We start from the raw sequence: 27,105 nt of genomic DNA on the forward strand, positions 1-27,105 counted from the left end.
AAGAAACATTTGTCTTGAGGCAGACAAACTCCATCACAGAGGTTCCTCCCCTTCTATGATTTGTTAAGTTTTTACCGATTGTTGCTGCATTATGTCAAGATAAACACTATGGACACCCACCAAATGTTTTGCTTCTCCTCTTGTTATTTTCAGCACTAGAAAAAAAATGGTGCAACATTAATATTATTGACTGAGACCATTTTTACTCCAAAGTCTATCCACATTTTAATTTGACAGTCTCAATAAATAAATAAATAATATCCTAAATGCTTACGTTTTTGTTGCATCATAATCATGTATTAGTGGTTATTCTATTTCCCCCATTCCTAACAATCCCACTCAATCTGACAATCCACACTGCCCCATTTTCTCCTGTTTAAAAGACAACTTTCAACACGTGGTTCTTCAGACAGGTTTTATATTTTTATTTTGAAAGCTCCACTCGGAAGTCGTGTTTTCCCCCTGCTGGTTTGACTGTCGCGGCTGGGTGATGATTTGCTTACTTGGAGCAGGACTGAGTTTGGAGCGGGTACTGTGAAATGTGTAACCATGATGTTGCCTGGATAATCAGCGGAGGACGTTAGGAGACAGAGGTAAGAACAACTGTGACAGCCGACACTTTTTTATTATTATTCCTCCTGGATCATGTCCGCTCCGGTCAACTACTTTACAGTCTCACACTAATTCTAACAAATATTATTGTGAATAATGGCAGTTTTTGTGGCGGGTTGTTGTAATTTCGTTTTACCAATCACACATGTGGGAAACGGACCCAAGTTTGTTCCGCAGCCGGATTCAACGTTGAACAAACTTGATTAAGCTCAGACTGTAACGCAGACTGTGCAGTTCAGCGACATTATCATTGGACTATTTTGGATCAAACTGGGTCTCTTATTTTCAGACAGCACGCGTTCCCTCACGCACCGTGCAGCCGGTAAATAAGCGTGTGGTACGGGGGGTTAATTTGTCGCAATGTGTTTGGATAATAAAAAAAAAAAGAGAGGTGGATTTTTTTTTGCGTCTGCACCTGATGCGCTCTGATGTTGCGGTTAGTTGAGGATGCAGCCTGTCAGCATCACTCGAGGTGCCGCTGAGTGGTCCGACAATACTAATCATCACACAGAGCCGGATCATCACTCACTCTGTCATTTAGATATTTAAATGCGCTGGGAGAAAACACGCACCCGCGCCGGGGTCGCGCTTCATTTTCACGCCTTCGTCAATTTTGGTAGTTTTCTAACTTCTTTGAGGATTTTCTTTTAGCAGAGCCTTAATTGTCTTTTAACACGTCTAATCATGCACGTGCGCAGCCTAAATGAACTAATCAGCCCGTCAAGGCGTCTGTTAATAGCAGGGCTACCTGTTGAGGGCACGGGTGTGTGTGTGTGTGTGTGTGTGTGTGTGTCTGTGTGTGTGAGGAGCTTGATAAATTGAACCGTCACCTCTCAGTATGCAGACGTTATTACAGCGACGTGACCGCTCTCAACAAGACCTCAGACTAATCACCTGCAATGGAAACTGTTGCTTCGCGCGTATCGACCTGTTGTCTGTCTTTGGTTCTTAATTAAAATAAATAAACATGTGTGGTGCATGGAATAAAAGCCCTAAAGGTTTATGTTTCACTGAATATTTTTTTATTTATATTTTTGGATTTATGTTCTTTTTTAAATTATTCCTACTGATTGACCATGGAGTGGACACTGGTGTATAATTAACTGTCTTTTATATCACATTGTGAGCCAGACAGGCACTAATGATCTCCCCCCCCACTCCCACTCCCACTCCCACTCCCACTCCCACTCCAACCCCAACCACAGACCTACAACCAGCTGAAGGCAAGCGAAGCAGGCAGGACAGCCACACCTCATGCACGGCCTCAGCAAAGGTCCGAGTGGATACGGGTCTGACAAACATGGGTGTGCTCCAGCTCCACAATCCCACTCACCCCAGCACGCTTCTGCAGCGGGCCAATCAGATGCGCCTGTCCGGCACTTTGTGTGATGTCATTATCACGGTGGACGGCCAGGAGTTCCCGGCGCACCGCACCGTCCTGGCCTGCACCAGCAAAATGTTCGAGATCTTGTTCCACCGCAGCAGCCTGCGCTACGCCCTGGACTTCCTGTCCCCCAAGACCTTCCAGCAGATCCTGGAGTACGCCTACACCGCCTCACTCCAGGCCACAGCCGAGGACCTGGATGACCTGCTGTACGCAGCGGAGATCCTGGAGATCGAGTACCTGGAGGAGCAGTGCCTGAAGGTGCTCGAGACCATCCAGGCAGAGGAGAGCGAGGAGGTGGCGGTGAGGAATCACAGCTCCGGAGACCACAGTGACCACAACCGGGCCAGGCACTGGAGGCACATGTTGATGTCCAAGAAGCATTCCATACAGGATGGACCCAACCGCACCACTCCCACTGCTCTACACCACCTGGCGCTGTACCACATGACAGAGAGGAGTTCTCCTGGTCCAGAGCCTGAGGCGGCTCCTGAACTGAGCCCCAAGCTGGACACGGAGGTCGACATGGAGAGTTCCCAGCAGCCTCAGCACCGCAGTGCAGAGTTATCCCAGGCTTCATCCCTGGATCCTGTCAGAAGTATTAAATCTGAGAATATGCAGGTGGATGATGCCAATGGCTGTGAGGGCAGGTCCTCAAGCACCGGAGAGGGAAGCTGCATGTCAGACCAGCCCAGAGATGAGGGCCCTGGGACGCCTCTGAGAGGCAGCGTGATCACCAGCGCTCGAGAGCTGCACACAGGTCCCGAAGACGGAGGACAAGTGGTGGGCAACTCTCTTGACTGTTTCCCCGGGATCGCTGAGAAACATCTGGCCTCCATATACTCTGTGCCCTCCAACAACACAGGGGAGGGGATGCTGCCAGTGTCCGTTTCAGTGGCCCCGTCACTGGGCGTGCCGCTGGACCCGAGGGCCTACAGCGGCCTGCTGCACCAGGGCTTGCTGCACAGGGAACTCCTGAGCAGGCTGGGCCAGTTTGCGGCAGGGATGAGGCACGAGGGCCAGGCTCAAAGCCAGCAGTGTTGTGGCGAGTGTGGGCTTCAGCTGCACAGCAGGCAGGCCATGGAGCAGCACAGGTAACATGCACAAAACCATCCATCCACACCACTTTTTTTTTTTCCCATTTTCTTTCAGCATTATAGTATATTTTAAATCTATTTTCATATCTTAAGTAATGGAAAATGAAACTAAATGACAATTTGTATCCAGCTGGGATCCAAAATCTAATAATCACTTTTTGAAGCGAAAAGAAAGAGGCTATAGTTTTAGTCTCAGTGATGTTTTTGCTGAAAAGAAAAGGAAGAAAAAAAACATTGCTACACTCACTGCGCAACATTTCTACTGACAAACATGTCTAATAAAAGATGAGAGGGATGAGCATGTGTGCTTGTATGATGAATGTGAGCTAAGTAGTTTAGATGATGCCGTTAGAAAAAGCATTGGACACTTGTCTGTTGAATTGAACCGTTTCTTTTGGCTTCAGGATTTGTTCCCCCAATCATGTTAAAATACTATGAGTGTTAAAAGCTGGAAGGAGCAACACCAAATATGTTAATTTATTCTCAGGGACACCTGCACTCATGTCTTAACAGTGAGACGTCTCGGCAAGTTTTGAATCGGGTCTTTGTGAGGGATTTGATATAAAGAGGCCTTGGTGTCGCATAACGCTGTTATTTACAAAGCCTGATTTTCTAAATTCTGTTTGATTATTTGTGCAGAAGCGTGCCTCGCACAACAGGCTGTCTCCTAGGCTATTTGATATGCATTCCTTTGCATCAGCAGAGAGGAGCCTCTCAGCGGGGACCAGGCTGGACGCTTCAGCTAGATGATGGATAACTTCTGCTTCACGACTCGCTCTGTTGTTTTTTGTTTATTCCTCTTTTATTTACGAGCTTGTCAGTTTAGATTTTGTCGTTGTACACAAAAACTTACCGATTAGCTCAGTGACAACTCTCATTAGCTTGATTGCAGATGTTTATAATTGTGCGTGCTTGGGCAATGTTTGACTCATCACTAATCATTAGAAACAAGACAATCTGTGAACCAAAAGTCCTAATATGCAGCTAACCCGTGATTAGGATCACAGTCTCTCTCTATCCGCGCCTGTGGCTGACATTTCATCCCCGTGTCACTCCAGAGTTGTGTTGAAACCGCCTGGTGAAACAGAGCATCCTGTGGGATATTTAGTGATGCGCGTTTCTTACTCATGGAGACAGTGTCCGCAGGTTGAAGGAGCGGCATTGGTGCCACTGCTTGAGGATGTAATGAAGTTTCTGTAGATCTGTAACCAGGTCACTGAGCATACACCTGGTCTCCAGATTGACATTTTGTAGTGGTGTTAAAGAAGTATTTCCTTGTGCAGTTTTAGTATAAAAGAACTACAGAAATCAAACAGGTCTAGGTCTGGAATTTTTTCTGAAGTAGTCCCAGTACAATAAAAGGAGCAAAGAAAAAGGAATTACAAAGAAATTTCATTACAAAATTTGAAATATGCACATTGACATTATACATTTTAAATATTTCAGGTGATTTTAAAGTTTAATAATACCTCTGCCAATTTTTTTTTAACATTCTTAAATGAATTAACAAAAAACAAAACTTTGTTATCCTCATTGTATTCTTTTTAGGAATTAAAATATATTTTAAAGGCATTTTTGTCTTTATTTTGGTAAAGATGATACTGGAAATGAGGGGTGAGCAATGAAGAATGAAATGCAACAAATGTCCCTGGCTGGACTCAAACTCAATGTTGGGATTACATGGTCAGCACTTTAAACCCTGAGGCCAACTGGACGCTCCATATTTTTGCCTTTTATTAAATAGTTAACAGTGGAGATAAAAAAGGAAATCACATTTACGTGGTGGACACCTCAGACTGCTGGGCCACCAGCACACCTTAAATTTAAGCTTTTTTTAAGTGAACTCTAGTAAGTTATCATCTTTAAAAGTCAGTCAAATCTTTAAAAAGTACCCCTTTTCCTTAATATGTTAATGTTGATTACACGTGTGAAATTCATTTTTTTTTTTACCACAGTGTGTTTAATCGTGGACTCTTCTGAGGCATTTTCTCTGCTGTTAGCAGGGTGATACAAGGATAACAGTACAGATGCCTTGCATGCTTGGATGTGTGTGATATGATATGATAGGTTTTGCTGCCGGCGGAGCTTCAGCGAATCATCTTCTTTTCTCCTTTTCATTGCAGTTACAGGAGTGTGTGCGTGTGTGTGTTTGCGTGCGTGTGTTATGTTGGGTTTACGTGCATGTACTTGGTGGGTGTGTGTGGTTGTGTGTGTGTGTGTGTGTGTGTGCGCCTGTGCGGTTGTGTGCGTGCCCAGTGTCTTGCAGTGCTGGCGGGTGGAGGCACGCGTATGTCTGCACTCTGAAATTAGCCAGATATCCTATTGTCTGTGTTCTTTTAGCATTCATGCGTTGTGATTCACAACTCCAAGGGCCTCTTACACTAATGATGTTGCATTCAGCGAGGGATTCTTGCCGGAATTAAAACATGCTCTTCTTGTTACGGGGACAATGATGCTTCTGGGTTTGGGAGACCTTACAGGAGAAAAAAAAAAAAAAAAAAAGCACAGAAATAAGATACTTTTATTATCACAAGTGTGTTTTTCGCTCTGTTCTCGTCTCTGTTAACACGCTCATATTAGTGTTTGTCTTTCCACAGGAGGCTGCATAACGAGGAGAAGGGCCACGGCTGTGAATACTGTGGCAAACACTTCCAGGACAGCATGCGACTACGGATGCACATGCTGTCTCACACAGGTACTTAGTAACTCTCACACTCTTATCTCAGAGTATTCAGTGCTTATGAAGCCTCTTGATAGTGCGGCCTTTCAAATGCACCTGTTCATACTACAACCCCCCCACCCCCCACCCCCCCTTCCTCCTCGTCCTCCTCCTCCTACCAGTTAGTGCTGCTCCGAATACTTGGATCATGCTTTCTTTTCCATGCTTAGGTCTGTGTACCTCTCCCTCCCTCTACTCTCCATCTCTCTTTCTTTCTCTCTCTCTCTCTCTCTCTCTCTCTCTCTCTCTCTCTCTAGTCTCTCTCTCCGTTTGAATCGTTTCTGTGTTTTTTCGGAGACTCTGGCAGCTCGCCAGCTCTGCCCCTTCTGAGTGATGACATCATCAGCTGCCGGCAGGCCTGGGTGTTCTGCCAGTGTTCCGAAGCGTGTGTGATGGCTCGCTCGCAGATGTGTGTCCAGGAACACACTGTACCCAAATGCAGACTTAATCAGACCTGACTGCTCTCCCAGCTACTTTATCCAAAATAGAGAAAGAGGAGCAGAGGGGGGGGTATGGGGAGTGGAAGGCGGGGGGATCAGGGACTAAAAATGAAACTAAAACAGAAACCTCAGTTTGAATATGTGCATAGACAAGGCGAGGTCCCTGTCCTCTCCGCCTTCTCTCTGAGGATTGTTCGGGAATGACATACTGCTGACAGATGAGAGAGAATCTGCTTCTTTAAACTTCACCTGAGTCGTCCCTTTTTCCTCCTCTATACCCTCCACACAACCCTAAACAATTGTCTTGCATTACTCTTTAGACCTCGACAACAGGCTTTGATTTTCAATTCGCAGTGACATCCACAACAGCGGTACCTTTAACCTAATTTGAATTTTTGCATAAACTCTCCCCATCCCAATGTGTCAACCCATAATACTACAAAAAAAAAAAGATGTGGATCTCATTTCTTTGTCACTGTGTATTTCGGTATAGCAGCCTTAGATCCCGCTGGTTGCTAAGGAGCGAGTGCTCCACTGCTCTAATGGGCTGATTTGGTATTCAGCTCGATGCTGGCTCTTATTTTGGTATGCCAGACAAAGTGTTTTGATGGAGGACGATTGCAGCCGCGTCTGGAGACAGTTTGATGGTTTATGGATGAGAGCACACTCCGTGCCTTTGACTGCACAAGACAATGCACTATGTTCTCTTCTTCCCTTATCACACAATCTCACACAACACAACACACCACACTGGACAGCGTCACACAACATCAGGATCTACAACATTGCTCTAGTGTTACTACTATATAAGACCACTCTCTACCAAGTTTTATTTTTGCTCCATGTAACAAAACGCACAGTTCTAAAACAGTAACAGTTTGTTTTCAAAAATTGTTGTTTTTAGCAATGAACAGATTGGGGCTTTTTTGTTATTTGTGTGCAGCACTGGGAACAGTGGCACAGTGTCTGTGTATAGAGGCATCGTAAGAGTTGAAAGAGGACCACATTTAGGCTGTAGCGCTCAGAGTTCCCAAAGCTTGTGGGTGTTTTAATGAGTCATTTTAACTTCATTTAAAGCCAGCTGAGCAGAAAATAGATCAGTGAATGAGCCCTGGGCCAGTATGGATCTGCAACCGATTTACATCTCTGTGAGAGCCAACCCACATCCAAACAGCTGTGTGTGTGAGTGAGAGAGAGAGAGACAGAGAATGTGCGTGTGTGTGTGTTTGTGTATGCGCCTATCTGTCCTATGTGTCTGTCTGTGCAGGTGTGAGGTGAGTGCAGAACAAGGATGGAACATTTCTGCAAGCAGTATGCATACTTGTCTCTTTCATGTCTTCATCACAACAGACAAGGGCATTCCAAAGGTGAACTGGGAACTGTAGTTACAGTGTATGCGATGGGATTTGGGGTGTTGACTCTGAACTGTTTTTTTGATAAAGGGATGTGCCGTAGGCGGGAAGCGTCTGCTGTAGAGAGAACACCCAGTCCTTCTGTGGCCTCTCAGGCAGACAGTCTGCTCACTGTTCAGAGACTGATAACAGGGCACGGTAAATAAAACTCTTCAGCTTGGCTCTTTTTTGTCAAGAAGAAGGGCCGTTGCACCCTGTCTGGTGCTTTTGTTTGTCCTGAGTTGTGTTTTTATGGCGCTTTCCTCTGCTCCATTGTATTCCGCGCATTTGCTTCCTTGTGTTAACACCTGAAAAGCACAAGTGTGTGACAAGCAAGGCTCTTTGGTGACTTTTCAAATAGGGTGCCTTTGTTCCACTCTTGTTGCTTTTTCCACAGTTAATTTAATTTCTTTAAATGCTAAATTAACTGACTTACTCTACAATTACAAACGCACATGTTTACTGTCTGATCAAGATTCCTTCTTATAAAATTTGATTTTATCTACAGCTCCTGCAGAGGCGCTGGTGTGTGATCAGTGTGGAGCAACATTCTCCTCAGAGGATGCTCTGGAAGCCCACAGGCAAACACACACAGGTACTCTACAAACATGTGTGCATGCACTAACACTCCCTCCACCCACACACACTCACATATTATGTTTAACCTGGGCAGGATGCATTGAGCTGTTGAGTAAGCCGTGACTACAGGACTTGTGATCATGGGTCTAAACTTGCTTGTCATGCTGGCTGGGTTAAACTGTTCCTGTCATGATGCTCCATAATTTATCAACATGGAGGTGGGAGGCCCTCTCACATATCACCCACTAATATCTCTTGGCATCCAGACCCAATGCATGCCACTTTGCCACGGCCGTAGCTTTCCAGCGCCAGCATTACAGTTTCACAGACATACTATCCTCACCTCCTGCCTGAGAGCGCCTGAGGAATTATTAACACTTCCACTCAACAACAAGACCAACACCTTTTGTTTTTTCAATAATCTCAGATTAAGAAAATGTTTGTATTACAACATTTTCCCTGTCCAGTGAATGTCTGGCATTAACAGGTGGTGTCAGGAAGAATCCAAAAAATGTTTTTCCTCAAAAGTTGTTTTTTTTTTTTTTTTTTGGCTGAGAGGCTGCACAAACCTGGATGGTGACTTGTGATTTGCAATCTGGGCTCTTTATAGTTTGGAACAACCTGCCTGAGGAGCTGAAGTCATTTTCATCTTTTCAATCAATTTTTAATGTCCACATTCCCAGACTTCTGTATTTTTAGTAGCAAGCAAACAAAACTTTACTTAGATGGCACTTTTCGAAACATACATTACAAAGTGTTTTATAGAAAGAGGAAAAGGGAAACAGGACAGAGAAGACAATATATAAAACAAGGGAAATTAAGTTCATGAACCATTAAGTAGATGCTATAGAAGTACTGTTAGTGCCACTTTATTAGTGCTATAGAGTAGAGTTATAGGGTTAATAAGTTGTCAGTAATTACCTCACTGATGGTCAGTAATACTTCCTCTATAAACAATTGTTTAATCTCACCGCACGCGCTAACATAAAACTATGTTCATCAGTGTAATAAAAAAAATTAAAAAACAGAAGGTTTTGCAGTTGCCAGGTTGTGTGCCTACATTTTAACATTTTCTGGCTGGTGTGTATTCTCGGCCAACATGACTTGCTTTGACACCCTCTAAAAGAAAGCTTCGAAAGAATCTGAGTAAATAAAAACCTGTAAAGACTTAAACTCTACCACTATCATAGATTGAGGCTGGTTGTTTTATTTTAAAGTAAATCTGAAACAATTAGCTGGTTAATATAGTCAATCGACTAACTATTTTACAACTAAGTAATTCTGAAGCAAAAAATGTAAAAAATGTAAGGCTACCAGCATCTATAATATCAACATTTGCTGGTTTTCTTTCTCCTTTTATGATAGTGAGTTTGAGTTTCTGGACTGTTTGTGAAGGAAAGTTTTCTGACATGATAAACCAAACGAGACATCAATTAAAAGAACCAGTGTGTAGGATTTAGTGGCATCAAGTGGTGAAGAGGCAGATTGCAACCAACTAAATACCTCTCGCCCTCCAAGTGTGTAAGAGAAACTACGGTGGCTGGGAAGTAACGTGAAAGGCCCTATCTAGAGCCAGTGTTTGCTTTGTCTGTTCTGGGCTACTTTAGAAACATGGCGGTTCAACATGGCACCCTCCGTAGACAAGGACCCGCTCCCTCTGTAGATAAAAATAGTGTAGGTAGGTAGCAAAAACATGATTCTTATTTTCAGATGATCACTAATGAAAATAATGAATAATGAAATGAAAATTTCTGCCAATAGATTTTCCTAACAAATTAACACATTTCCCCCTCAGGGATCAATAAAGTATTTCTAATTCTGATTCTGATATATGTTACACACCAGACTTAAAGAAAATAATCTATGATGAAAACAACAGTTGCAGCACTATTTTAAAGAAGACAAAATACCTATGACCCAGTTTTTCCACTTTATATTACTAATGTCAGATAAACACCAACTAACATGATGAATCAGTTAAACATGAACCACAACCTGGAGAGTTTGTGTATTGTGTCTTAATACTGCTCTTTAAAGCATCAATAACTACTTTATTGCCATTGAAAAAAACACATTATTGACAACCTATAAAGTATGCCTTGTAGCGAAGTGGCACTCGAATATTATCCCATTAGTTTGAAGTGAGAAAGACTTAACAACACACGTTTGACTCAAACCTCTCCAACTGTGAAAAAAGGCTGCATTGTTGTCAGACGGTACATATGCCTCACAGTGTCTGAATCCACACCTTTTCTGCTACTGTCAGAGAAAGGTGATAACCCTCTCAGGAGCATTGGCATGTAACTGTAACTCCAGGTGGCACACACAGTATGAATACTTAATGGATGTGGACATGGAAGGGTGTTAACGATGCCCAGAAGTTTCTACCCACATCTCCCTGAGTTGTAAACATCCAGAGCTCGGTTTCAGCTTGGCACTGTATCCAGAGCAGGGTACAGAAGGGCATTACTCTCTCATTTTGTCTTGATGTCAGCTCGGTCTGCTGTGACGCATGACCCTTTTTACTGACACTTATTGTAGCTCTCACAGCCTTCACTGATATGAGCTACAGGTAATTTAATCTGTTGTGTTTAGGTTATGTGGGTAAATTATGGCGTTGCTCTAAGGTAAATTCAAAGATTTACAGCGTGGATTTTATTTTTCCTAAAAACACAGTATCTTTCAGTGCGGATCGCGCAGCCTCAGCTTTAATTTGCCATGTGGCATAACCCATGAGCCAAATGAGTTTCCTCTTAGCAGATTAACACTTGTCAGACCTCAGCAGCTGCAACACTGCTGTCCACCTCCTCTGGAGGGGAAATAATACTACTTTTGGGGGACCTTTACTCTGAAGCAATTTGGCAGCACTGACTACAGTGAAAGTCTCTTTATCCATTTTGATATGTCAGAGGTGAATGGCCGTGGGTTGCTGAAGTTAGAGATCAAAGAGGGGGGTGGTTGGAAGGTGGGGGGAGGGAGGTTTGGGGGCGGAGTGGACTGTGGGAAGGGAAGGGGGTAGGGGGGTATGTGAGGACTTCCTGAGGGCAAGAGGATTGCTGCTGGTGTTGGATGCCAGGACTGAGAGGAAAACAACATCATGTGCTGCTGTTTACTCCTCACCACAGCACTGTCATAGTCTCCTCTGACCTACTTGTCAGTGCCCAAAATAAAAGAATGGATCTGTCTCCGAATTGCTCTCACAACAAAGGGGGCTGTTTCATCAGAGCAACTCAAGGCTCTGGGGCACCGGGCTTTCAATTTTGGAAAACCCAAGACTGTAGCTTATCTACAGCACGCACAGAAATTGACTGTATATGCTTCAAACCATGCTGGCCGACCATTTTGCCACCTTGCCTTCAAGGCAAAGGCCATAAGAGTGCTGCCTTTGTGTACTCACAGCAGCTGCACTGTTTCCACACATTACAGGCTGCTTCATCAAGTGAATAATATTACCTTCTGTCTGAGCCCTAATTAAACAGTCCTGAAGTCCATTCAGATACAGCTCTGGCTTTATAATGCAGCCCTCTTAATGCAGACCTTTTAGCTTGCCTAATTGCATGTCCGTCATCATACTGCACCCTCCTGTTAATACCCAGTTGTAATTCATACAAGCCTTAAACTCAATTGAACTGTGCTCTGTTTGGCCATTGTGCCCCCAGTATTTATTTGCACTCACTGTCATGATAAACAAAGCCCCGGGATGCCCTGTCATTTCAAGTAGAGTGTAATACAGTAGATAGAGGAAATATTGTAAACATTCTAGGAATGGAGGCGAATGAAACAGTGCATGACCTCAATGAACCGATCCATGGAATGGTGGTTAAACACGAGCAACGTATCTCTTGTTGCATTAATTATTAAGTCGGTTGTTCCTCACTCGGGTAGATTAGCAGTCTACTGATGAGCGCCCGGGGTTGTTTAAGGTACTGTAGCGTTTGTGCATGTGTTTCTAGAGCTGCCATATCCACGGGGAGCCGTCTGCATGAACACGCAGGGTAGCATGAATGCACAGGGTCATGTGAGGTCCTGCACATAATATAGCCTGCATGACTGTGTATGTTTGACTGAGTCATATCAGTGAGCCGGCAGACAGAAAGCACACTGAAAATACGCTAAGCAGGGCCTTAGGACATAGTTTATAATGTTTTCACATTGCATACTATAGCTGGTGGACAAGATCAGCCATGATGTAATATTATAAATTGTGAAATCTGTGTAGAAAATACTTTCCCTTTTCATAACAGCGGGAGATTTGTTTAGCTTTGACTTGGCTGTCACAGTTTACCAAAACAAATACCTTAATAGATCAAATTCTGCAAGCATTTATTTAAATATTGCCAAATTACAGTTCAATTTAAGTCTTTTGTTTCCATTTATTTCAGCAAATATAAAAGACAAATTATTCCCAAATCAATCCGTTTAATTGGTGGTCTCCGGACACTGAAGTTAAGATTAACACAGAAGAAATTATACAGATTTGCGGCCGTCACTGAATACAATCTCTTGTTCAATTTGCAGTGGGTTTACTCCCAGATTCTCAGGGTGGGAAAACTTTTGTTTGCCGCTTGAAAAGAAACAGGCTGCGCTTATTTGTGAATGAAGGGATTAGCTTGAACACTTCACCCCAACAAGGACCATGATCCTATCTGGTTGCCTAGACACATGGTTTTGTTTCTTAGGCAGCGTGAGAGCGTGGCTGGCTCCCACCTCGGTTGGACTGAATAAGTGGCAGATGTATGAAGGCAGACCATGTTAAATCACATGAGCATACACATGGTCTTACTGGAGATATGCTAAAATAGCATAGCAACCTCGAACCGTCCTGAATTACCAACCTAATTGTGCATTAGACAAGCAGCTCAGTGATTTAATGCACACAGCAAATGTTGATATTTTCTGCCTCATAGCAGAATTGCTTCAAAGTAAATCATTATTCCAACTGTTAAGGCTCCGTCCCACTAAACACAATGCTCAGTCAACTCTCCAGCCTTTGAGGAATACCATTGATTACATGGTATTTACCCCATTGAGGACCAAGGGTCAGGGGTCATCCTGTGCCTTAAAACCCAAATCCCAAGCCCATTGTCTGGTTAAGGGTGAGAAAGCAGGGGGCAATGACAGCCAACTTTAGGGCTTATTCTCTCATAAAGAAGCTCCTCTGCACTTATTACCAAAGCTTACTGGAAAACTCTACAACTGCAAATCCTTTTTGTTTGAAAAGTTAACAGAGCGCAGCGAGGCGAAATGCCACCACTAACACATACAAACACTTCCCTGCCTCCGAAGGTTTTTGTTTACACTTCAAGATATTATTTGTTATTTTTATTTTCAGCGTCGGTTGCGCAGAATAAAACCGAAAACGACTGCTGAGCTGTTGTCACCGAGTGTCAACCTGAGATCAAGAGTGAGATTCTTGTGACAGAATATTTGTCATATTTCTTTACTCAAGTTTCAGTATTGTTGGTGACAGAAGGATCAGGATATACATCTGTAAGAGTCTGAGAGTGTGTCAGGGAGTAACGCTTTACCTCCACAAAGAAAACTGCGATGTTGAAACTTTCAGAGCAGACAGAACAAAGTACCCAGGCTGCATTGGAACAAGCATTTACAATATATGATAGTTAACAATGAAAGAGTGGAGAGAGGATCTATTAAAGTAGCTCTGACGTATCTCAAAGTGGACAATATGTTATTCAGTTGGTTGAGGGCTCTGCTCGGCTTTGCCTGCAGCTAAACCAAGCTGGACAAATTGGAATAGAAAGCACTCCCCCTGCTGGCCGCTGCAAATATTACGAGAGAAACTGGTTAAAATGGAACAAGGCTCCACATCACAGGTCATGCAGAGACTGCATTTTGTGCTTCTGAAATGTCTTTAGCCATTATTAGATAGATCATTATGCTGGTTAGACAGTGAAAAGATTTCCTGTATGGTCAGCGGATAAGGGGAGTGGGGAGGGTGCAGAGGCGTTGAGAATGGAGAATCTTTTGTCTTCAACTAAAATATTGTGATCCGTGGGTGAGAAAGGGCCTTGGTCATTAGGCGACAGCATAAAGACAGGGATTGTAGGAGTTGCGTGAGGAACCTATGACTAATGGGCTTGGTCAATGAGGGCCTGAACCTCATTGTGTGCCCTTTGTGCAAAAGTCCACAGGCTAAAGCCTCTGAACAGGTGCAGTTCATTCCACCGGATCGCCTCCCTGCAGGATTGTTAAGATCAGGGAATGTCTTTCATCCTGTCTTCTTTCTGTTAATGATTACGAATGATCAGTTCTATTAGTCCCGTTTTGGGGGGGGAATTTTCAAAACTAGGTTCGAAAAGAAGCTCCATAATTTCAAAGAAGGGGCTTTGTGCTTCTCTGCCAAATTGTACTTATCCTTGAAATGTGAGGTCTAAAAAGGCATCTTGTTTTGTTTGAGCAAATTGTGATACGTGGATTAGTAAACGATACACAGAGAATGTTTCTGATTTATCCCTGAAAATGTGAATTTGCTTGATTTGTTTCTTTTTCTTTGTACTTTGAACAGGCTTGTCTGTTAACTTGATAGAACCTAAAGCAAGTGTCTGACACTCTTCCCTCTTAGTATGAGTGTGCTGTATCCCTTTCCCTGCGTTAATTCCAATTTAATTGCCAGTTGCCTCAAGGCACTTCAATAACAGTAACAAATGATTTGATTTAGTGGACCTCATCAGACTGCATTTTAAATGCGACACAGCAACCCCACTTGAATTCCAATGAAGTGCTGGCACAGTCCTCTGTTTACTAATGATCCTCCGCTGGAGATGTCTGATTGAATCTGAGTCAGGAGCAATGGGACCTGCTAGCATTGTAAATGATCTGCAACCTGAGCAGACAGAGAAATAAGGACCTCATAATCTCACATTAAAGCCTCACTCTCCAGGACATGCACATTACGTCCAATGCAGCTGATTAACCAGTCCCACAGTCTTACCACACATATGAATTTGCATCGGTGTGAACGCCAGAATGGATTTGAGTGCTGGCGTACACAGCCTGTAGATCAAGTGTTGACTGTATGACAGCCAATGGATCTTCTTCACATAGCCATTTTGACTTGAGCTACCCTGCCAGCGACTCCCTATCTGTATTCCTCTCCACACTCTGTGCAACAGGAAAGCAGCCCCAAAGAGATGCCAGGTCACACACAGGATTAAACTGGATTGTGTTTTTTCCTGCAGTCCTGCCTTTAATGGCTTGATATCACTACTTAACATTCTGCACAGAGCGCATAGTGTAGGCATCATTTAGGGTGGAGCTACTATCAGCCGCTCTTTGAGCACAGAGACAGAGGACTTCACAGGCTGGAGCTGACTCCTGATGGGGAATGAAGAGAATAATTACACATCTAACACACCAGGAAGGAGCCATTGATTGTGTGATTGGCATGCTGTGCATTGTGTGGGAAATTCTTAAAGAAAACAATGACTTTCATGGTTTAAAATAGAACGTATAAAGACTCACAGTTGAAAGTGCCTCTGGGCTTTTAGGGGAGTTAGTTTAGGTAGAGGCACTTGCTCTTTGAAAGAAGCTTTTCCCTCAGAGGACTCACACAAAGTTGAAGTGACCCAGTTTCCCCACTTAAGGCCCTGTCTGTGTATGGTACTGAAATAACTGTGTCTGTGTCTTGTGCGTTCTCCAGGGACTGACATGGCGGTGTTCTGTCTGCTGTGTGCAAAGCGCTTCCAGACCCAGAAGGCCCTGCAGCAGCACATGGAGGTCCATGCAGGCATGCACAGCTACATCTGTAGCCACTGTGAGCGCCCCTTCCCCAGCCACACTACCCTCAAAAGACACTTGCGCTCGCACACGGGTAAGAGACGGATCATTTGCGCCATCATCGCTATCTACAAGTGTTATCTATAGCGAAACATAAATATGTGGTGTCAAAAGCATGCATATGTTGGAAGAGAGACGGCTGGATTTATTTTCGTATATGGGTTAATTTCCTTAGGTTACTGGCTTTAAGGTTTAAGTCAATTTGCATGCATCCTCTCCCACCCTCCTTTTCTCTTCTCTATAAGATGACTCACCTCTCTGATGACAGCACTGTACCGTTATGGCCGGTGCATATTTTGGGCAATTTCATCCTGTTTATATTTTGGGTTCTTAGACAGCCTTTGGGCTTCTGCAATTCACGGCTGTCAGTTCTAGTGTGGTTCACCCAAAATGATAGAGGAAACCCAAATAAATATTGAAGGAAAAGCAAATGGAAATGACTTGTCTGTGTGTTCTACCGAGGGTGAGTCTTAGTGCCGCAGGAGACGGAGAGATATTTACTGAAAAGATGTCCCCCTTTCTTCTTTTACCTTAAATAACACTCCCAGCTGTCATGACTGCTTGATGTCTAGACAGGAGAAATACATAATTGATGTGAAGAGACAGAAGTGAAGGGAGTTTTGGCCATGGCAGCGTATCTTGTTTGTATGCCATTCTGCTTGGAAGTAACATTTTGTAAATGTCATCTGCTCCACAGTGGGGTGGGGGATTGGGGAGAATCGGCCTGTAATGAGGAGAGCAATGTATCCTCTGACTTGGCTGTTGCTGTGGACACTGAGATAATGAGGCACATAGGTCATTGGAGATGAGTCAAATCCTCAGCCTAGGAGAGAAATAGATTAACTACAGTATAGAGAACAGAGCAGCACATGTCTGGAGGACTTTTATTAGCTATTAGCAGACAGCCAAGAGGAGTGTCCTCATGTCATAACATTAGCAACGTCTGAAAGCACATTATTTTCCCTGCTTGATATGCATGTGCAGAAAGGGCTCTGTTACTATTTGACCTATGCAGCGACATGTGCACCCAATACCATGTCGTGCCAAAAATAAAGTCGGCCTTTAATACGATCTCACGATAATGGGCTGTGTTGGTGTTGTGGCTGCTGCTGTTGTGACACGACTGTGTTTTCAGGCGATCACCCGTTTGAGTGTGAATTCTGCGGGAGCTGTTTCAGAGACGACGGCACGCTGAGGGGCCATAAACGCATCCACACAGGAGAGAAGCCTTATGAGTGCAACGGCTGTGGGAAGAGGTTCAGCCTAAAACACCAGCTAGAAACACACTACCGTGTACATACAGGTGAGAGTTCAGGGATGGAAAATAGTCCACCGCATATGTTTTTACCTGTTTGAGTAATATTTGCTAAAATCACGACGCCCATGTCCTGCAGCAGCCGCCATGGGTTGGGGAGTCTGACCTGCGGCCTCTTTGCTGCATGTCATCCCCTCTCTCCCCCTTTCCTGTACATCTCGAACAGTCATATCTATCTAATTCTATCTAAAAAAAAAAGATGTTTTAAAGAAAATGAAGTTGCCTTTTTTTTTATATTAACTATATAGTTTTTACCTGTTTTTAAAGATTTACATCTTCACTTGGAACAAACTGGTTTGAGGCTGAGTGCTACAGACAAGGCAGAGAACTCTGAAAATATTGAGTCAGACTAATGCATTTACATCTTTGGTCTTTTCATGGGGAAAAATGTCTTTTTTAGAGTAAAACAACTACATTTATGATAAAGGGCATTAAAATTTTTATTAAAATTTGAGACTAAATACAGTAAATCCTAACTACTACATTTTAATGATTTAACAGCTTTTAAAGCTTTTTTTAATGGACGAGGAAACTTACAGAGTACCTTTAAATGTAATTACTTCATATAAAAAAATACTATTGAATTAAATCATTAAATTTTAAGTCTACTTTTTATTGCAGGTTACATTTTACTGACTGCTATCCGATTCCTCACCGAGGTCAGAGAGAAACCTCTGTCGTATTTGCAGCGGATGACGCTGACTCGCCAATATCTAATAACAAACTGAAGGCAAACTGATATAGGTCTAATCTTAGAGCACAAACACACTCACACCACACACGCAAACAACACATAATACCACAACAAGTACAGTGGACTGAAATAGAGGTGAATCCCGTTTCACCTGGCAGGCCTCTGACTCCAGGTCTACAAGGTTAATGCTGTATTGTTGAATTTTTCAGGTGAGAAGCCATTCGAGTGTAAGCTGTGTCACCAGCGGTCCAGAGACTACTCGGCTATGATCAAGCACCTGCGCACTCACAACGGAGCGTCTCCGTACCAGTGCACCATCTGCCAGGACTTCTGCCCGAGCCTGGCCGCCATGCAGAAGCACATGAAGGGCCACAAACCGGAGGACGTGCCGGCGGACTGGAGGATAGAAAAGACTTACCTGTACGTCTGTTACGTCTGAGCAGGACTTGGACCCCATGCACAGTCTGACACGCGTGCGCACACACACACACGCACACACACACACGCACACACACACACAGAGTCACTGTCGGGTGAAAACCTCGTAAACTCCAGTGTTGGTGATTTTCAAAACTCCTTTTGAATAAACTGAAAAATGCATTGTGGGAAGTTGTCATTCTGGCAAGTGCAAGGTTTTTACCTGACGACAAAGACATGCAAGCACGAATACAAATGTGTGTACACACTACACTAGGGCTGCTACTAATGATTGGTTTCATTATCAGTGAGATTATTTTTTACTACTAAGTGATAAATCTGGAAAGTCTGGAAAATGTCAAAAAATAGTCACATTTTGGTGACAAGGTGACATCTTCAAATAGGTAGTTTTGCCCGACCAACAGCCCAGTCCAAAGAGATTCAGTTAATAATGATATAAAACAGAGAAAAACAGCAAATTCTAACATTTTGAGAAGCAGGAAACCCAAAATATTAAACGTTTTCCCCCCCAAAAATGACTTAAACGATTACTAAAATCGTTGACAACTAGTTTCTCTGATTTACTGTTTCAGCCCTAGTGCACACAGACATACACAGACACACATTCTCCCTCCCTCGCACACACACAGTTTTGATAATAACTGTATCTCTAATGGATCCACTGTGGTTAAAATCAATGCCACAATGGCCGCGACTGCTGACCTGTATGTGTAGCAGGAGCTTTTTTTGATTGATTGCTAAACCATCAGGCAACCTGAGTCATCTTCTATGATTGTGCAGTAGATGTTGAAAATAATTCCACGAAAGCTTGATTGGCTGAACTTTGCAACATTTTCTCTCCTAAATTCCTGTGACTTCTCAAGTTTTTTTGTTTTTTTTCTGCTGTTGGATTTTTATTTTGGAGTTGTTTATTTTCTGCATGTTTTACTTGAATGGCTGCCACGTTTTGACCTCATAAGCTTGATCTCTTTAATTGCCTTGTCTTTCTTGCAGTGGGTGTTATTGTTTCGAGGTAGCTGGCTTACAATTTGAGTTTCTCTTGCAATGTAATAGGTTTTGCTATTTATATGTTGTTTATTTGTTACCAAATATGTGCTGGTTTTCATCACACAGTCGGTGTCTCTTGGGATGATTTCTAGTAGAGCGAGCTCTACCTCTCCTCACTTTTCACTGTTTGTTTTAAACCTACTGCAAACTATTCGTCCATTTAGTTGTTTTAATTTTCTAACAAATACATCAGAATTTAAATGGTCAAACAGTGTGTAAAAAATGCGAACAGCCTCAACATGGCTTTTACGTGTAGTTTTTTATCACTAACTATATATAGATGTCTTATAAAATCACAGAATCAGAATTTTCTAGGAGAAAATTGAAGAAAACATGAAAAGAAGTTGTTTTGTTTTTTTACAAAACCTGAAAAAGAAAATTCTGACATTGAATCACTATGAGCAGGTTATTGTCAGTTATAGTGTAGCTGTAATGTACAAACTGTCATGGTATGTTATTCCCTTATGTGAGCCTAACACAGGCCTTATAGATTTAAACATGTTGTATTTTTGTATTACAGTAATTTGCTATCTGTTTACATTTGGTATGATTTGAGAAACATCTTAAATGTGTGTGTTTTATAAGTCTCTGATTTGATTAAGATCCCTCCCTTGTGCCTCTTTTATAAGTAGAGCATTGATGTGCTTGAGTACATGGGTCTGTGCTATTGGTAGTTGTTTCTGGGTGTTTGTTTATTGTTACTTAATTAAAGATAGACTGCCATGTAGATCCACTTTGTCTGAAAATTGCAACTGGAAGCAACATACTGTGATAGTGGCTGATACTCTGAGACAAGCGTGTACTTTTACATTAAAAATTGCTTGGAACGTGCATCAAATTGTTCCCTTCAAAAGTGACAATGGACTGAGATCTTTGGAAGAAAACCGTGTGTATAGCAAATCTTGGCGTCTGTGGGCATTACCAATGCCTTCTTAAGTAGCCAACAACACTCAGTGCCATGAAAACACACATTCACTGTATCTATTCTACATGAACATGCACTATAAATGGATTTCCTTGGTGGACCAAAAGAAATAGAGCACTTTTGTTTGAAAAGGGTTTTTCTTTGATCTTTCTATGTTGTGATAATGCAGATGTCCTTTTATTTGATGTGTCCTAGAAGGATGTGATTAGCATTGTTTAGATTATGTCAATGTCTGTCTACCTCAGGGCCAGATCAAAGCTCGACCTGGTATCCAATCAGGGTTGTTCTTCTTGCCATGTGTGCAGTAAAATCCCTCTTCATTACAGCTTTGTAACACAGTGTGTGAAAGTGTTTTCTCAGTGTGGATTCAGGCACAACTCTGTATGCGTCAGTGTTCGGTGGCATGGTTAAAAAAAGAATAAAACAAGTTACTATTTTATGCATCTTGTCTCATTTGCCTACTGTTTCTGTTCTCTGTGTTCAATCGTGAAACTCTGTCACTGTCGGTGGTTCCCAACCTCCTTCGGCCCTTACCGATGAACGCACCCCTTTTACCGACACAACCCGTCATGTGCCAAATGTGTTCATGTGAACCAATTAGAAACCGGATGTTATTTAGATATGAATGGATACTGTTAATGATAATTTTGTCACAACTGAATTGTCAGTGTTTCGATTGTTCTGGTCAAGTTTGCATTCATTGCGTCTATCACTTGGAGGGGTTTGTTCCAGCCATTTATCCATTACTTCTAGCTAACTGTTTCAGATGTTCATCCATCGCTTTTAGCCAACAATTTCAACCATTTATCCATCCATTTTTGCCAACGATTTAAACCGTTTATCCATCACTTTTAGACAACTATTTCAACTGTATTCATTACTTTTAGCCAATGATTTCAAGCATTTATCTATATTTATCACCTTTCAGTAATTCAATGTTTATCCCTCACTTTCACTAACTGTTCAGGCTTCCCTGCTTGCTTGCTAATTAGTTCTCATGCTTTTTTTTCATATCAATCGCAACACTTGGTGTACAGTACAGCTGACTCAATATAAAAAGGTATTTTAAATAGTAATTTCTATTTTTTCAAATCAGTTGAGCTTTAGTCTTTCCACATACAAACTACCCCTGGGGTACATGTAGCCCTTGGAAATCACTAGTGTATGGTCTAACTCCTCTCTATAGCTTCTGTTGAGCTAATTCAACCTGAACATTTCACTTTTTACAGCACTGCTATAGCCCTGCCCATCATCTGGACAAAGACAATACTGCTGATCCCTCTTAACGGTTTATTGGCTCCTGCCACAAACCTTCACAGTCTCAAGCTGTTTATAGAGTTTATGTGTCATCTGGGCGACTTGCAAACAGCTGGAGTCACTCCAGGCTCTGTGGTGACCTCTGATGGCACTCTGCCAGAGCCACAGCTGGCCTGTGTTTTATCCCAGATGTGAAAAGAGGCTAAGAATCAGTATATCAGGTCTGCCACTGCTCCCTGCACAGCACAGTGAAAGTGAGACCTCTTAATTACAAGTACTGACAGCATTTACTGTACATTTTTTTAATGTTGGTTTTTATATTCGCCTAATGCCTTCGGGATTTAACAGGTTATCGTGCCAGTGCAATGTGTTCATTTGGTTTCCTTTTCCATCTTCTTCATTTTACCATAAAGTAGCCTCTGAGTACACCGTGAATGTTTTATTGTGCAATCTATTTTCTAGCTATATGGCTTAAACCCCGTCAGCTAAATTCAAGCCTGCAGTGTTTACAGTTTCTCTCCTCAATGACCATACGCTCTCTTGTTTTCTAGTGCCCTGTGTTTTAAAGCTCACTCAGTTTTTCCACAGGGATAATTTACAGTATTAGTGTTCCCTTCTTTCCACTAAATTCATGTCCATTGAACCACAGCCTGAACAATGTAAATATATGTATAAATGCTATTTGAAGAAAATCTTTAACATTGCTGATGCCCATAATGAGACTCTGTAAACTGATAATCTGGTAGGTCTTGAACACTTTCTTGTGAAACCCTTCCTGTTTTTAAGGTCAAATATTAGATAATTTTACCTTTTCAGATCTCTAAAATTATCGAAATTACACAACCCGACAAGGGAAAAATCAATCTTTGCTTGTAGAGCTCACATCAGACATGAAACAGTTGACAAGGGGTTGATTTGCTTTGTATTTAAAAAGGTCACAAGCCAAAAAGGTCGGGAAGCACTGGCATAAGCAATAAGTGAGGAAAATGTTATTTATATAGCACCTTTCAAAACATAGGTTACAAAGGTCTTTACAAAATGATAAAACAACACAAGATTAGTACAACACGAACAATACGACAGGGGAACAAAGTGAAACATCTTTTTAGGGCAGGTGTCAGAACATATTAGTAGCATATACGTGTCACTCCCTTTTCCTGCCTGTCTCCTACCCTAGACTTCAGGACTGCAATGGAAATAACTTTAGTACTCTATGCAGATCCATTGTATTTTAATTGATCAAATTAAGTCAATAAATCAACATAGCACAATAAAAACAAAACCATTAGAGGCAGATCACAAATCAAAACTGTGCACAAGACTGAGGCACAAAATAAATACATCTTCAGCTGTGACTTAAAACACCCAAGAGAGCTTGCTGACCTGAGTCCCAGGGGGAATCTGTTCCACATCCTGGGACCCAGAGCAGCGGATGCACAGTCCCCTCGTGTTGTCAGTTGAGGCCTGCTAGTTGTACCTCGAGGACCTCAGGGGCCTGCATTAGTAGTTCCCTAATATACTCTGGAGATTATTCAAAGCCTTATAGATTGAGTCCTAAATTTAACCTGAAGCCAGTGAAGTGACATCAGAATCGGGGTGATGTGAGAGCAATATGAGGTCTGGACTAACTGTAACAGGTGACAAGAGCATTACGGCAGACTAAGCAGGAGGATACAAAAACATGGATAACCATTTCCGACTGATGGAAAGATAATATTTGACATGTTGAAAATGATGGCAAACGTGGTTAAAAATGGAGGCCGTTAAACTAAAAGGCCCAAACTTGTTGGCAGGGCAAATGCACAAGACATGATTCACCATCTTCAAAGTTACAGCTACACGCACCACAAGGACTCAGAGTGCTACATCGGAAATGCAAATGGGAAGAGAATGAATAAATTAGTACGTCGAACTGCAATTTCAGAAGAGACGACCCAGATTAATTTCCTAAAAACAAAACAGCAACAGTTGTTGTCTGTAATATCAAGTATTGACTTTGCATTGGTAAAATGTAATATCAAATTCATTTTCACCATCTATTATCTATTCAGCTGTTAGTGGTAACATATTTATTCATCCATTTATTGACTGAATTGAAATATTTAGTGACGAATTGATTTATTCACTTGTAAATTCTTAATGATATAAACTCTTTTTATGGTCAAATTTAATTCAATTTATTTATATAGTGACAAATAACAGAAGTTATGTCAGGATACTTTTCAGAATCAGAAATACTTTAATAATCCCAGGGGAAATGACTTTCGTTACATATACTCCAGATATATAGGTTTAAAATGTACAGTTTAAAAATCACACTTTCAAATGTGCAAAATGTGCAAAGATGGCAAGTGTAAGTGACCAGTAAGTTACAGAGAAGGTCTAGACTGTACTCCCTAAAGAAATCCCTATTTAAAATTTGCTTCATTGTTCATTGTTCAATTAATCCATTATGACCATTTGTAAGATTTTCCAGGTCAGAGAGTTTTACAGTAGATCTAGGGTTGTTGACCACTGAACTCATAACCAGAGCAGATGGGGGTTGAGTGCCTTGCTCAAGGGCATTTAGAAAGTCATCAGCAGTCGTACAAAAGTGTGGGAAAAGCTCTTAGATATTTCTAGTGGGTGCAACCATCTGGTCTGAAGCATTTCTTTCAAACCTTCTCCAGTTTTCATTTTGTTACGAAGAAATTGATTTAGCTTTGAGGCAAATATGTAATTTTGACTCTGCCAAAAACAACAATCACCTCTGTAACCCCCCTCCACCTCTGATCTCCAACCCCGCCTTCAGTGCACGGCCATGCTCAGTGGAGGAGCAGATTGAGTGGGAGCCTGTGTTAATGTAATCTCCTCTGTTTAATTAGAGTGAGCGTGGTGGGCAGCTAAAGCAAACCACATTACCCACCATCTGGTGGGGAACAGCTCTGCTCTTACCCACCCTCACTATCATTAGCCTCTACAAGACAAGACACAAACACATACATGACAGCTATTTATTCATCCTGCCACTTTCAATACAGACACAACTGCATACCATTTAGCGGCTATGATGAGGCCATACTCGTGCTCAGACCTGTCACAAATGTATTGTTGTGTAATTACAATATGCTGCACACTGAAACATCAAAATTAAAATAGTTGTCAGAGACTATAAAAGCCACAAACTGTCCAACACAGGTGTTCTATAAAACAGTGTCTGGTGGTTTTTCCTCAGACATTTCTGCTCTACTTTTCCCATCAGCTCTGACCTCCAACAGTGAGTGGCTACAGTACATTCAACATATTGTAGGAAGAAATCAACATATACAATTTCAAACTTTTGGATAAAATGGTATTACTGATTATTTAAACAAAAATGAACTAGCTTTTACTTTGACTGGACTGCATGGTTATCCTCAGCTGATATCCGAGTCTGCCACAAGAGGGCAGTATGCTACCACAACTGACATCCAGCCCAGACTGCAGGCAGGCAGGCTCACAGAGGATTTACTGCTCCACAGAAGGCAGAGCCCACTGGCAGCCAGCAGAGCATTACAATTATTGAAGCACAGAGGAGAGAGCCTGGCTGTGTGGGGCACAGATTAGTGGTTTCTGTCCCTACTCTGTGTTGTATCATGACCTGGACAGTTTACAGTGGGGTTTACTCCTTGACAGAGTTATTATAGTTTTGTATTTTTCATTATTTTTTTATTTGTATTTCATTTAAAAGTTTTGTTTTAATTTCAGTTTGTTTCAGTTTAGTTTTTATTCCTTTTATTATTAGCTAATAATAACGGGGGGTATTTGTCAGAGCAAGATTTAAAAAAGGTCCAGTGTTTAACATTTAGGAGGATCTATTGGCAGAAATGGAATATAATAGTCATAGGTTTGTTTTCATAAGTGTATAAATCACCAGAAAATAAAAGATTTTGTGATATTTTGTTACCTTAGAATGAGATGTTTTTATCAACAGGGAGAGCGGGTCCTCTTCTACAGAGGCCGCTATGTTGAACCCACCATGTTTCTACAGTGGAACTGGAGGGTGAGGAGAGAGTGTTGTAATGGGCGGTAGTAGCTCAGTGTGTACGGACTTGGCTTTAGAACCGGAGGGTCGCCGGACCACAATATGGAGTGTGGACTGGTAGCTGGAGAGGTGCCACAGTGTCCTGTGAACTGCAGAGGTACCCTTGAGCAAGGCAACCTAACCCCAAAAGAAACTGCTCATGGGGCGCTGCTAACGCCCCATCACTCCACCATCTCTCTCCCTGTTGTATGTCCACAAGTGCATGAAGTGTTTATTTCAGCCTTTGTGTGTATAAAAAAAAAAAAAAAAAGAGTGAAAAGCGGGATTAATAAAGTATATCTTCTTCTTCTTCTTCTTCTAAACTGCAATTACAACCTACATACTGGTCCTTCAAGAAATTCAGAGTCGGTATAACGGTACAAACACAATTAGTTTACAATACATCCCAGTCTTAATAAACAGATGCACCAAAACCTTGTGTTGACTAATTTGACAAAATTTGATAAAGACTAAAACTAAAGACATTTCCTGTGTATTTCCTGTCAGTTTTCTAAGTACACAATATATTGTTTCATTTCAGTTGACTAAAAAAAAAGTTCACACATAGTTTTTAATTAAGCTTTAGTCAACAATATTTATAACACACTTCTTGAACACACAATTGTGTTACACTGCACACACGTAGAACCAACAATCTCAGACATCCTTTGGGAAAGTTAAATGTCCATTCAGTAATTTAATATTTCACTTACTGGAAGGTTCTGGTTCAAACTAAGCATTTTATCCACAGCCATATGGTTGGTCCATGGCTGGAGGTTTCAATCTGAACACACAGACATGATACGCATATTTTTAGATCCAGTGTGACTTGTGCTTTCTGAGGATATCATTATCACGGGCGTGTACATATTCATAGTGAATAAACATCCATAAATCGGCTTAGAAATCTCAGACACGCTGCTTATAACTCCAGAACTAGCCTGGGAATCATCATGTTTTGAAGTTTTCTCCAGTATAAATGTAATCCAGTGATAGAAGTCTGTATACATTCATGGATACAGTACAAACAGGAACTATTAATAGATAACTCTGCATACTTTTAATGGTGCCAGTATGTCAAAATGTGAACAAATTTAGGCTAAACAAAAAAAAAAAAAAACACATGACAACATTACAATTCCTGTTTATATCCCCCAAAGGGAGCCAACACATAACACATAAGCTAAGACATACTAAAGTTTCAACCACAAAGTTATCAAGATCTGTCAATCTTTCCTGCCCTATTTTCAAAATTGGACAGTTTGTTTGCCAATGTATACATTTCAATTGAAATCTCTGAATAAAAGGCATTTTGTACTTTTGTGTGAAAATAAATACCTATTTATTTCTCTGTTTACAATATTACTG

The 27,105-nt window shown here is 41.8% G+C and overlaps 1 protein-coding gene across 1 annotated transcript; it reads left to right on the plus strand.

Moving 5' to 3' along the window:
• The first annotated feature begins 489 nt into the window (after positions 1–489).
• zbtb16b (zinc finger and BTB domain containing 16b) lies at positions 490–20,877 on the plus strand. Its single transcript, XM_051398315.1, has 7 exons — positions 490–593; positions 1,818–3,090; positions 5,691–5,788; positions 8,152–8,238; positions 15,883–16,053; positions 17,155–17,322; positions 18,238–20,877. The coding sequence occupies exons 2-7, from the start codon at positions 1,913–1,915 to the stop codon at positions 18,465–18,467; spliced, it is 1,932 nt and encodes a 643-aa protein (XP_051254275.1). The 5' UTR covers positions 490–593; positions 1,818–1,912; the 3' UTR covers positions 18,468–20,877.
• The last annotated feature ends 6,228 nt before the right edge of the window (positions 20,878–27,105 follow it).

Source organism: Dicentrarchus labrax, unplaced genomic scaffold (assembly GCF_905237075.1).
Source record: "Dicentrarchus labrax unplaced genomic scaffold, dlabrax2021, whole genome shotgun sequence".
NCBI lineage: Eukaryota > Metazoa > Chordata > Actinopteri > Moronidae > Dicentrarchus > Dicentrarchus labrax.

Bases quoted from the DNA above. Each gene is read 5' to 3' on its own strand.
- zbtb16b (XM_051398315.1), top strand. From the start codon at position 1,913: ATGGGTGTGCTCCAGCTCCACAATCCCACTCACCCCAGCACGCTTCTG. The intron at 5,789-8,151 runs GTACTTAGTAAC...TTTTATCTACAG, and splicing joins GCACATGCTGTCTCACACAG to CTCCTGCAGAGGCGCTGGTG. The intron at 16,054-17,154 runs GTAAGAGACGGA...CTGTGTTTTCAG, and splicing joins ACACTTGCGCTCGCACACGG to GCGATCACCCGTTTGAGTGT.